Here is an 11,833-nt window from a genome sequence, read left to right as displayed (position 1 = left end):
CGGAGATTATCCGTTCACCTATGCTGCGTCTCAAAAAGACAGCGATTGGAACCATAAATCTCAAATTTGGACTCATCAGACCAAAGGACAGATTTCCACCAGTCTAATGTCCATTGCTCATGTTTCTTGGCCCAAGCAAGTCTCTTCTTATTGGTGTCCTTTAGTAGTGGATTCTTTGCAGCAATTTGATCATGAAGGCCTGATTCATGCAGAATCCTCTGAATAGTTGACGTCGAGATGTCTGTTACTTGAACTCCGTGAATAATATATTTGGGATGTAATTTCTGTGGCTGGTAACTCTAATGAACGTATCCTCTGCAGCAGTAGTAACTCTGGATCTTCATTTCCTGTGGCAGTCCTCATGAGAACCAGTTTCATCATAGTGCTTGATGGGTTTGTGACAGCACTTGAACTTTCAAAGTTTTCCAGATTGACTGACCTTCATGTCTTAAAGTAATGATGGACTGTCATTTCTCTTTGCTTATTTGAGCTGTTCTTGCCATAATATGGACTTAGCCCTATCTGTTAAAAGACCATCTTCTGTTTACCACCCTGCCTTGTCACAACACAACTGATTGGCTCAAACGCATTAAGAAAGAAATTCCACAAATTAACAAGGAACACGTTTTCCAGGTGACTACCTCATGAAGATGGTTCAGAGAATGCCAAGAGTGTGAAAAGCTTTCATCAAGGCAAAGGGTGGCTACTTTGAAGAATTTCAAATATATGTTGATTTGTTTAACACTTTTTTGGGTACTACATGATTCCAATTGTGTTATTTCATAGTTTTGATGTTCACACTATTATTCTACAATGTAGAAAATAGTAGAAATAAAGAAAACCCCTGGAATGAGTATGTGTGTCCAAACTTTTGACTGGTGCTGTACATGACAAAACATCGCATTCCAGAACAGAGAATGGCAGTGATTGATTTATTATATACAATACTGTGTACAGTCTAGTCTGTACATGAAGAGTGATGGACTTTACAGAAATGGATGCTTATGGGAATGATTGATGTTTTTTCTTATAACCATAAATCATAGAAGTGTGTCAATAATCACATGGAACTGAAAGCATGAACAAAGTCAAGGTCTAATCCTCAACAGAATAGAATGGCACATAGTCCAAAGTGTACCAATGAGCTCCTTTGATGTCTGTATAAATCACAGAGGAAAAATGTGATATACTCTACAACAATCAACATGCTGTAAACATACCATTGCACATGAAACGTCGGCATAAAAAAAAAGACCTGCGTGGGATTCAAGCCGTTCCTCCCTCTCTGCTGGGCAAATTGTTGAACCTGAAGGGCATTATTTGGGGTTTGTACTTTCCACAGGCAGTGGCTGAGACGTGTCTGATGTGCACGATATTGTGCAGGACATTTCCAAGGGATGCGTCAGGTTGTCGATGGGCGAAGTCAGAGTCTGGCTGTTCTCTTGGAGTGGCCACATCTCCTGCAACGTCAATGAGGGGTGGTGGGCTGGGTGGCTGCTCATTAGTGGTCTCCTCTGCCTGTAGTTGGCCCACACCTGGAGGATGGTCTCTTTGAATGGCCGTGTGGTCAAGGTGTACAGGATGGGGTTGAGGGCACTGTTGATGGGCAGGATGAAGATCACCACCCAGGAGCTGATGGTTCCTATTTGGGAAGAAGATTACATGATTATCCATTTAATAATACATGAGCAACGGAAATGGATATTCTGCAATCACATTCTCCTCGGTAGACATACACATAGAGCCTACATTCAGTCACGGATGGTAGAAAATTTGCCAAACTAAACTAGCCAGTCTTGCCAAATTTCACAAGGCACACATTTTTTTACCTGAAAGTTACCCAGGCTAGTTGAAATTATGTTTTACAAGCCAGGCTGACTTGTGCCCTAAATCCTTAAGTTCCATTCCTGTGTATAAAGTTCATGCATGGGAAGTAGGGTGAGGTTTGGTGAGTTGGTGGGGTGAAAGAGAAGAGAATGATGGTTCGAGGATGTTCTGTGATGCTGGTCCCATTTGTAAACATGCTTTTAGTACAACCACACATTTCCATTTTGAGTACCCATCAGTCTGGAAGTGTGCTATTCAATTTACAACCAGAAAATAGGATTTATTATGGAACTAATCTGAATGATGTAATGTTACAAACTCCCTGCTGGAGACTCACAGCAAACCATCTCAGAGTCCTCTCAGAGACACAAACACAAACTTTCTAACCTTTGCAGTAGGCACCCCTCACCACTGGAACCTAGCAGGCCAGGCTATGATTTATAATGTCACAAACTGTCCTTTCACACCTAGGGCCTTGGCCACTGACTGGTTGACAGGGCAGTTGCTTGGGCAATTGCTAGGGGGCCACACATCTGCTCCTCTTTCTGACTCTCCAGGTCACACACTTTTCAGACTCTTTCAAGCCATCACAGAGAAGGCAACAAGTTCATCTCTGTCCTGCACAACAACTGGACTCATTCATATCTCTGGACATGAGGCATTCCTCAGGGCATGTGGGATTGCATGCGTGTTTAAAGTTGTGTATTTGTGTATATTACTGCTAGTTGTTCAACACTATATCAGCTTATATTACAGTACTTTATAATTTATTACTGCTTTATACTTTAATATTCTGTATCTGTGCATTCTTGCCCTGGTGTGTTCATTCGGTATGTGTATATTCATTGCCTCTGTTTCTCCTATTACAGAACCACTACCATTCTACATGTCCATTTCATTCCTGTGTGTGTCAATAAAGTATCCGTGTGTGTAACTCTGAGGTTGCCTTTTTCCACTCTGACCGGGGTAGGTGCTAGCAGGTCACAGATGGTCCCAAATGGAAAGTTGCTCTCTTTCATGCAAGTATAATATCTGTAAAAGAGACCGATTGAAATACTTATCTTTGATGTAAGATGGCACTGCACAGTAGCCTACATATTTTATGTTTTATAGCCTACAAATTGACCTAGTCAGTTTGATACAATGTTAGGGTTTCCAAATAAAATGTTTGAAATGATAAAAGTAGTCACAGATTATGACAGTACTGAAACTCCTACCTGGAATCTCCACCTGCAACAGCGATAGAATCTTGAGGACAAAGATGGGTATCCAGCAAAGGGAGTCTGTGATGACGATGGAAAAGAACCTCTTGGCTATGGTCACTTCGTTCTTGATATGGTTACTATATTTAGTCGTCTGTGTCCCTGTCCTCTGGATGTTGTAGAACATACTCCCATAAGACAATATGATTATAAGGAATGCTACCAGGTTCAGGCCTGTAGAGGAAATAACATTCATTGTGAGCTCCTTGTACTCATACAAAGTAAAATTATTAAAATACTTCAACCTTCAGAACAATTCAAACAATTATTACAGTTAGCAGATAATTAAAAAATACAGACAATATTTACCTGGCTTAAAGAGAAGGAATATACTGTATATTGTATTCAGGAAACTCATTCAACAATTTTAGAGGAAGTTGTGTGAAAAAAAGGAGTGTGTGGGGTTGAAATACTTCTACCATGGGCAAAGAAAAACTAAAAAGGGTTGATGATATTAATTAACAGTAATTTTGATCTGAATGTAGAAATTGTCCAAACAGATCTGCAAGTTAGATGGATGATTTTAAATATGTTATTGGACAATAAACAGATATGGCTCATTAATCTTTACGGACCAAATAATGATCCACGTGTCTTTGAAAATATATGTAATAAATGATCAACCCTACAAGCAATACAATACTATTAATATGTTGGAAGATTATAATACTGTTTTAAATACCTCTAAGGAAATCACACTACAATCATCTTCATGGAAATCCCAAATGTCATGGATATATTGGACGTAGTGGATATATGGAGGTTTAAATATCCTCACCTAGTGAGATATACATGGCCAAAGCTCAATCAAGCTAGTGGTCCTGACTACTTTTTTATGTAGTGATGTTTTGGGGCTGCTGCTGGGCAACACGGACTTTCAACTCCCTCCAAAGATTTTCTATGGGGTTGAGATCTGGAGACTGGCTAGGCCACTCCAGGACCTTGAAATGCTTCTCCTTCATTGCCCGGGCGGTGTGTTTGGGATCATTGTCATGCTGAAAGACCCAGCCATGTTTCATCTTCAATGCCCTTGCTGATGGAAGGAGGTTTTAACTCAAAATCTCACGATACATGGCCCCATTCATTCTTTCCTTTACACGGATCAGTCGTCCTGGTCCCTTTGCAGAAAACAGCCCCAAAGCATGATGTTTTCACCCCCATGCTTCACAGTAGGTATGGTGTTCTTTGGATGCAACTCAGCATTCTTTGTCCTCCAAACACAATGAGGTGAGGTTTTACCAAAAAGTTATATTTTGGTTTCATCTGACCATATGACATTCTCCCAATCTTCTTCTGGATCATCCAAATGCTCTCTAGCAAATTTCAGACGGGCCTGGACATGTACTGGCTTAAGCAGGGGACACATCTGGCACTGCAGGATTTGAGTCCCTGGCGGCGTAGTGTGTTACTGATGGTAGGCTTTGTTACTTCGGTCCCAGCTCTCTGCAGGTCATTCACTAGGTCCCCCCGTGTGGTTCTGGGATTTTTGCTCACGGGGTGAGATCTTGCGTGGAGCCCCAGATCGAGGGAGATTATCAGTAGTCTTGTATGTCTTCCATTTCCTAATAATTGCTCCCACAGTTGATTTCTTCAAACCAAGCTGCTTACCTATTGCAGATTCAGTATTCCCAGCCTGGTGCAGGTCTACAATTTTGTTTCTGGTGTCCTTTGACAGCTCTTTGGTCTTGGCCATAGTGGAGTTTGGAGTGTGACTGTTTGAGGTTGTGGACAGGTGTATTTTATACTGATAACAAGTTCAAACAGGTGTCATTAATACAGGTAACGAGTGGAGGACAGATGAGCCTCTTAAAGAAGAAGTTATAGGTCTGTGAGAGCCAGAAATCTTGCTTGTTTGTAGGGGACCAAATACTTATTTTCCACCATAATTTGCAAATAAATTCATTAAAAATCCTACAATGTGATTTTCTGGATTTTTTTCTAATTTTGTCTGTCATAGTTGAAGTGTACATATGATGACAATTACAGGCCTCTCTCATCTTTTTAAGTGGGAGAACTTGCACAATTGGTGGCTGACTAAATACTTTTTTGCCCCACTGTACATTACTCTTACTGAATTTTCACATGGGCGAGGATATTGGAAATTTAATCAAAGCCTATTGGATGATAACGTATTTAACTATGACAGAGGAATGTTAACTGAATTCCTGACATAACATAAGTAAAGAGGATCCCATTATTGTTTGGGATACTTAAATGTGCCTTTAGAGGCCACGCAATTCAGTACTCAGCTCTAAAAGCAAAAGCAATTTAGGTAAAAAAGGAGTCAATTTTAACAAATGATGTAGAAGGTCTAACAGAACAGATACATTCAATAGCAATACAAACTACCATAAAGGCTCCCAATAAGTCAGAGGAAAAACTAAAATAAATGGAGGAACTTATCAAGGTGAAGTGTAATGTATTATAAAAATTAAGCACACTGGATGGAATATGGGGAAAAAGGCACCAACTTTAAAAAAAATTTTCAACATAGAAATGCTAACAAAAATAATTTTCAGAAACTTGTTACAAATTATGGAGTCACCAAATTATATTTTGAAAGAGGAAACAAAGTCCTTTAGCATATGTTTTCATTTCAGTCTCCTCCATCTCCTCTAACCGAAGCAAATTGTATGGATTTTTAAAATTAACAGCTGTACAGAAAGACTCATGTGAAGGTGAAAAGTCCGGGAAAACTCCAGGGCTGGATGGCATACCAGTTAAGGTATACCAAACGTTTTTTTATATATACTCAGAGGACTGTTATTAGCATGTTTTAACCACTCCTATGTGAATGGTAGATTATCGGACACTCAACAAGAAGGTCTGATTTCATTATTACGGAACAGGATACAAGTGAATATAATCATGCTGTCCATTTAAAAATATTGGAGGCCCCTTACACTTTTGTGATGCAAAAATATATAGCACAAGAATTAAGGTATTGTCAGATATTATTCATTCTAATCAGACAGGTTTTTTACATGGACGATACATTGGAGATAATATAAGACAAGTACTGGACACAATAGAATAGTATGAAAAATCTGGGAAACCAGGCCTGCTATTCATGGCTGACTTTGAAAAGGCTTTTGATAAAGTACGACTGGAGTTCATATATAAATGCCTGGAACTTTTATTTATTTTATTTAATAAAGGTTAAATAAAAACAATTGCTAATTTCTTTTAAAATGGGTGAAAGTCATGTAGAGTAACCCTAGGTATAAAATAGTAAATATTGGCTACTTCTCAGAAAGTTTTAAACTGTCAAGCGGAGTTAAACAAGGTTGTCCACTATCGGCATATCTATTTATTATGGCCATCGAAATGTTAGCTATTAAAATCAGATCCAACAATAATATCAACGGGTTAGAAATCCAGGGCTTAAAAACAAAGGTGTAGAGAGCTCCCAAGTGGCACAGTGATCTAACTAGCTGTGCCACAAGAGATCATGTTTTGAGTTCAGGCTCTGTTGCAGCCGGCCATGACTGGGAGACCCATGGGGCGGCGAACAATTGGCACCGTGTCGTCCGGGTTAGGGGAGGGTTTGGCCAGCAGGGATGTCCTTGTCCTATCGCGCTCTAGCGACTCCTGTGGCGGGCCGGGTTCATGCATGCTGACACAGTCGCCAGGTGTTTCCTCCGACACATTGGTGTGGCTAGCTTCTGGCTTAAGCAGGTATTGTGTCAAGAAACAGTGCGGCTTGGTTGGGTCGTGTTTCGGAGGACGCACGGCTCTCAACCATCGACTCTCCCGAGTCCGTACGGGAGCTACAGCAATGAGACAAGACTAACTACCAATTGGATACGACAAAATCGGAGAGAAAAAGAGGTGCTTTTTTTATATAAAAAATATTAATTAAACATAGGTAACAATGTACACTGATGATGCATGTTCTTTTAAATACACACTTTGGATCCCTCCAGCCTCATAGAGAATCTAAATACTTTTTCTAACCTCCCTGGATGTTACAACCAAATTATGATAAATGTACTATATTACATTTTGGATCACTAAAAAATGCAACTTTTACATTACCGTGTAGTTGTCAGAAAGCGAGTGTAGCTGGTGCATGAAGTCAGGTGCAGGAGAGCAGAATGAGTGAGCAACGTACTTTACTCAAAAAATAATGGCACAAGGTAAACCAATACACTTGACCAATAACCAACTGTAAATATTACGCACGGGTGAACACAGCACCCGTTGAAAAACCAGCCATCATAAACCGAACTGAACATAAAAATAATCACGCACAACAAACATGGGGGAAACAGAGGGTTAAATACCTGAACATGGAATTGGATAATGAAAACCAGGTGTGTAGAAAATAAAGACAAAACCAATGGAAAATGAAAGATGGATCAGCGATGGCTAGAAGACCGGTGACGTCGCCCGAACGTTGCCCGAACAAGGAGAGGGACCGACCTCGGAGGAAGTCGTGACAGTAGTTTACCAATAAAATGGTCTGATGTTGATGTGGACATACTCGGTATAAATATCCCGAAATAAGTAAACGATCTCACTCCAATAAATGTTTATAGAAAGTTGGCAAAAATAGACAAGATCTTGCTACCATGGAAAGGAAAATACCTGTCTATTTGTGGAAAAATTACCCCGATTTTTTTATTTTTTATTTTATTTATTTCACCTTTATTTAACCAGGTAGGCAAGTTGAGAACAAGTTCTCATTTACAATTGCGACCTGGCCAGGATAAAGCAAAGCAGTTCGACACATACAACGACACAGAGTTACACATGGAGTAAAACAAACATACAGTCAATAATACAGTATAAACAAGTCTATATACGATGTGAGAAAATGAGGCGAGATAAGGGAGGGAAAGGCAAAAAAAGGACATGGTGGCAAAGTAAATACAATATAGCAAGTAAAACACTGGAATGGTAGATTTGCAATGGAAGAATGTGCAAAGTAGAAATAAAAATAATGGGGTGCAAAGGAGCAAAATTAATTAATTCATTAAATACAGTAGGGAAAGAGGTAGTTGTTTGGGCTAAAATATAGGTGGGCTATGTACAGGTGCAGTAATCTGTGAGCTGCAGTTGGTGCTTAAAGCTAGTGAGTGAGATAAGTGTTTCCAGTTTCAGTGCTTTTTGTAGTTCGTTCCAGTCATTGGCAGCAGAGAACTGTAAGGAGAGGCGGCCAAAGAAAAAATTGGTTTTGGGGGTGACAAAAGATATATACCTGCTGGAGCGTGTGCTACAGGTGGGAGATGCTATGGTGACCAGCGAGCGTAGATAAGGGGGGACTTTACCTAGCAGGGTCTTGTAGATGACCTGGAGCCAGTGCAGAGCTTGCTCAGGAATGGCAGCAGGCAGGTGTGAGTGCATCTGCACGCACAGTGAGGAGAAGACTTTTGGAGGATGGCCTGGTGTTAAGAAGGGCAGCAAAGAAGCCACTTATCTCCTGGAAAAACATCAGGGACAGACTGATATTCTGTAAAAGGTACAGGGATTGGACTGCTGAGGACTGGGGTAAAGTCATTTTCTCTGATGAATCCCCTTTTTGGGGCATCTGGAAAAATTATTGTCCGGAGAAGACAAGGTGAGCGCTACCATCAGTCCTGTGTCATGCCAACAGTAAAGCATCCTGAGACCATTCATGTGTGGGGTTGCTTCTCAGCCAAGGGAGTGGGCTCACTCACAATTGTGCCTAAGAACACAGCCATGAATAAAGAATGGTACCAACACATCCTCCGAGAGCAACTTCTCCCAATCATCCAAGAACAGTTTGGTGATGAACAATGCCTTTTCCAGCATGATGGAGCACCTTGCCATAAGGCAAACATGATAACTAAGTGGCTCGGGGAACAAAACATTGATATTTTGTGTCCATGGCCAGGAAACTCACCAGACCTTAATCCCATTGAGAACTCGTGGTCAATCCTCAAGAGGCGGGCGGACAAACAAAATCCCACAAATTCTAACCTACTCCAAGCATTGATTATGCAAGATTGGCCTGCCATCAGTCAGGATGTTAATTGACAGCATGCCAGGGCGGATTGCGGAGGTCTTGAAAAAGAAGGGTCAACCCTGCAAATATTGACTCTTTGCATCAAATTCATGTAATTGTCAATAAAAAGCCTTTGACACTTATGAAATACTTTTAATTATACTTCAGTATTACATAGTTACATCTGACAAAAATATCTAAAGACACTGAAACAGCAAACTTTGTGGAAATTAATATTTGTGTCCAGAACCAGTCAAAAGTCAAAAGTTTGGACACACCTACTCATTCAAGAATTATTCTATATTTTTACTATTTTCTACATTGTAGAATATTAGCAAAGACATCAAAATTATGAAATAACACATATGGAATCACGTCGTAACCAAAAAAGTGTTAAACAAATCAAAATATTTTTTATATCTGATATTCTTCAAAGTATCCACCCTTTGCCCTGATAGTAATTCAAAATAGTAAAAATAAAGAAAAACTTTTGAATGAGTAGGTGTGTCCAAACTTTTGTCTCAGAATTGTCACCCCCTGACATTAGAGATCCTTATTATTCTCTATGCTTGGTTAGGTCAGGGTGTGACTCGGGTGGGAAAGTCTATGTTTTCTATTTCTTTGTTTTTGGCCGAGTGTGGTTCCCAATCAGAGGCAGTTGTCTGTCGTTGTCTCTGATTGGGGATCATATATAAGTTGTCATTTCCCTTTTGGGTTTTGTGGGATCTTGTTTTCTGTTTTGTGTCTGTGCCTGACAGAACTGTAAGCTTTCGTTTTCACTTTTGTTATTTTGTTTAAGGTTTTAAAAAAAGAAAAATAATTAATAATTTCCACGCTGCGCTTTGGTCCACTCCTTTCGACGAGAGCCGTTTCAGGAATGTTTATATTTGGGGGATTGGAAGTGATGCAGACAATTACATTGATGGATACTACAATCTATCTGACATATTAAAGCTGAAATACCCCCTACATTTAAAAAATAAATAAATAAAACAATTATTACATTTCGACACACATGGGACAAAGACCTGTGTGACAACTTTCATGAGCCAAAATCAATTTGTTTTAGGGGCCCAATGTGGTACTGCCTTTGTAACAGATAACGAGATACATTGTAGAAAAGCACATATATAGAAACCTTCAGTGATTATGGAAATATGTCTTCTGTTCTCAACCCCATGAGAGTATGTACCCCTCATTGAGAGGCTGAAAGCGCAACAGTACCACCCACAGTGTAGCAACCCGAGAGCAATTCGCTCAAGGGAACAATGGATGTAAACATGGTAGTTGGGATTCTTACAACAGCAATCTTCTTGTTGCCAGTTCATTTACCAGACGTGGGATTTGAACCAGGCAGCAACCCTCTGGCTACTAGCATGCCTCTTTAAGCTTTGGGCTAATAAGTGAGCCTCATGATTTTAAAATGGAAGCTAAAATTAATAAGCAGCACTTGGAAATATATAGAAATAGGCCATCTTCCTGTCAGTGACATTGGAACAATGCTCATGTCAGTGACATTGGAACAATTCTAATTTCAAACTGAAATTGGAAATAGACAATACTCATTTCAGAATGACATTTACATTTTGACCTTGACAGTGACATTAAGTTAGATAAGACACCCACCCAGGAAAATGACGATGGAGTACACCTGCGCCCCTGTCGTCTCGGGCTGCTCCGAGTGTAATGGAAAACACACACCGTTGGTACCATAGAAGTTCCGGAACAATCCTTTGAAGACCAGGGGGAGGAAGGCGATGACGAAGCCAATAAACCAGATGCTGAGGAGAATGGAGACGGTGCGCCGGCGGCCCGGGGTTAGATACCGGAAGGGGTAGACGATACAGATGTACTTCTCCAGGGTGAGGTAGGTGAGCAGCAAGACGGAGACCTCAGTAGAGAGCATGGCGAGGGAGCCGATCACCTGACACTGGACGCTGTCCATCCAGGCCTGGGCGTGGCGGTTGTACTCGCCGCGGAACTTGAGGTCATAGGCGCCGATCATGAAGAGGTAGACACCCATCAGGCCATCGGCACCTGGATGGTGGAAGTGGGTTGCAACAGTAAATACTATGATCCAATTGAACTCAGTGTATGGATTGATACTGCTGGACTTTTTACAGTGAAACAGATCTCTAATGTCGTAGTTTGGTTACCTGTGCACTACCATTCAATCTATCTCCTTGATTAAAGGGACATCTCACTCCATAGTCAATCAATTCTACTGTCATTTGGGAGCCATAAAGTGCAGAAAAGAGTTACTGTAGAGTTACATCAATGCAAACTTCCGTAATTTAATGGGCCAAGCTTTTAGTCACGGTAGTATGCCTTCAGAGCATCTACAAGTGGAATATAGGCACAGCTCAACTTCAAGACACTTCTGAGGTATGAATTTGATGGACAAATTGATTTCAGAGTGAATCTGTTCAGGATTAATAGCAGTGTCATGTTCAAACAGATATGTTATAATCAGCAATGACAAACTTTTCTGGTAATATATTAACTTTATCGTACACAAACTTTGAAGTCTATTTGACTCGGCTGAGATGTCCCTTTTTTCAGTAAGCCATTCATTAACATAGAGATGAAATATTTGTGCAACAAAATCAAACAAAAATTTGAATCAAACTGAAATAATAATTTTGGTCCAAGATGAATTTATCTGGCTGGTGTTTAACTTTGGCCACAGTGATGCCAAAACAGACAACATATTTACCGCTCACACTTCCCCTCAGTAAATGACACTAGGCTCTGTCTATTACAACATTTAGTG

At 40.3% G+C, this 11,833-nt stretch overlaps 1 protein-coding gene across 4 annotated transcripts in view; it reads right to left on the bottom strand.

Moving 5' to 3' along the window:
- Positions 1–889: 889 nt before the first annotated feature.
- Positions 890–11,833, bottom strand: part of LOC135526504 (relaxin receptor 1-like) — a 97,744-nt gene continuing 86,800 nt past the window's right edge. For all 4 annotated transcript variants that reach the window (XM_064954928.1, XM_064954932.1, XM_064954929.1 and 1 more), the window contains 3 exons: positions 10,687–11,097; positions 3,045–3,263; positions 890–1,642 (listed from right to left, as the gene is read on the bottom strand). In XM_064954928.1, coding sequence (XP_064811000.1) covers positions 1,317–1,642; positions 3,045–3,263; positions 10,687–11,097 — 956 coding nt within the window. In that variant the 3' untranslated portion in view covers positions 890–1,316. The remainder of the gene's footprint in view (positions 1,643–3,044; positions 3,264–10,686; positions 11,098–11,833) is intronic.

The sequence above is a fragment of the Oncorhynchus masou genome, chromosome 32, assembly GCF_036934945.1.
Source record: "Oncorhynchus masou masou isolate Uvic2021 chromosome 32, UVic_Omas_1.1, whole genome shotgun sequence".
In the NCBI taxonomy this organism is placed as follows: domain Eukaryota; kingdom Metazoa; phylum Chordata; class Actinopteri; order Salmoniformes; family Salmonidae; genus Oncorhynchus; species Oncorhynchus masou.
Note: the sequence above shows the minus strand (reverse complement) of the source record. Positions and strands in the feature narration are given on the sequence as shown.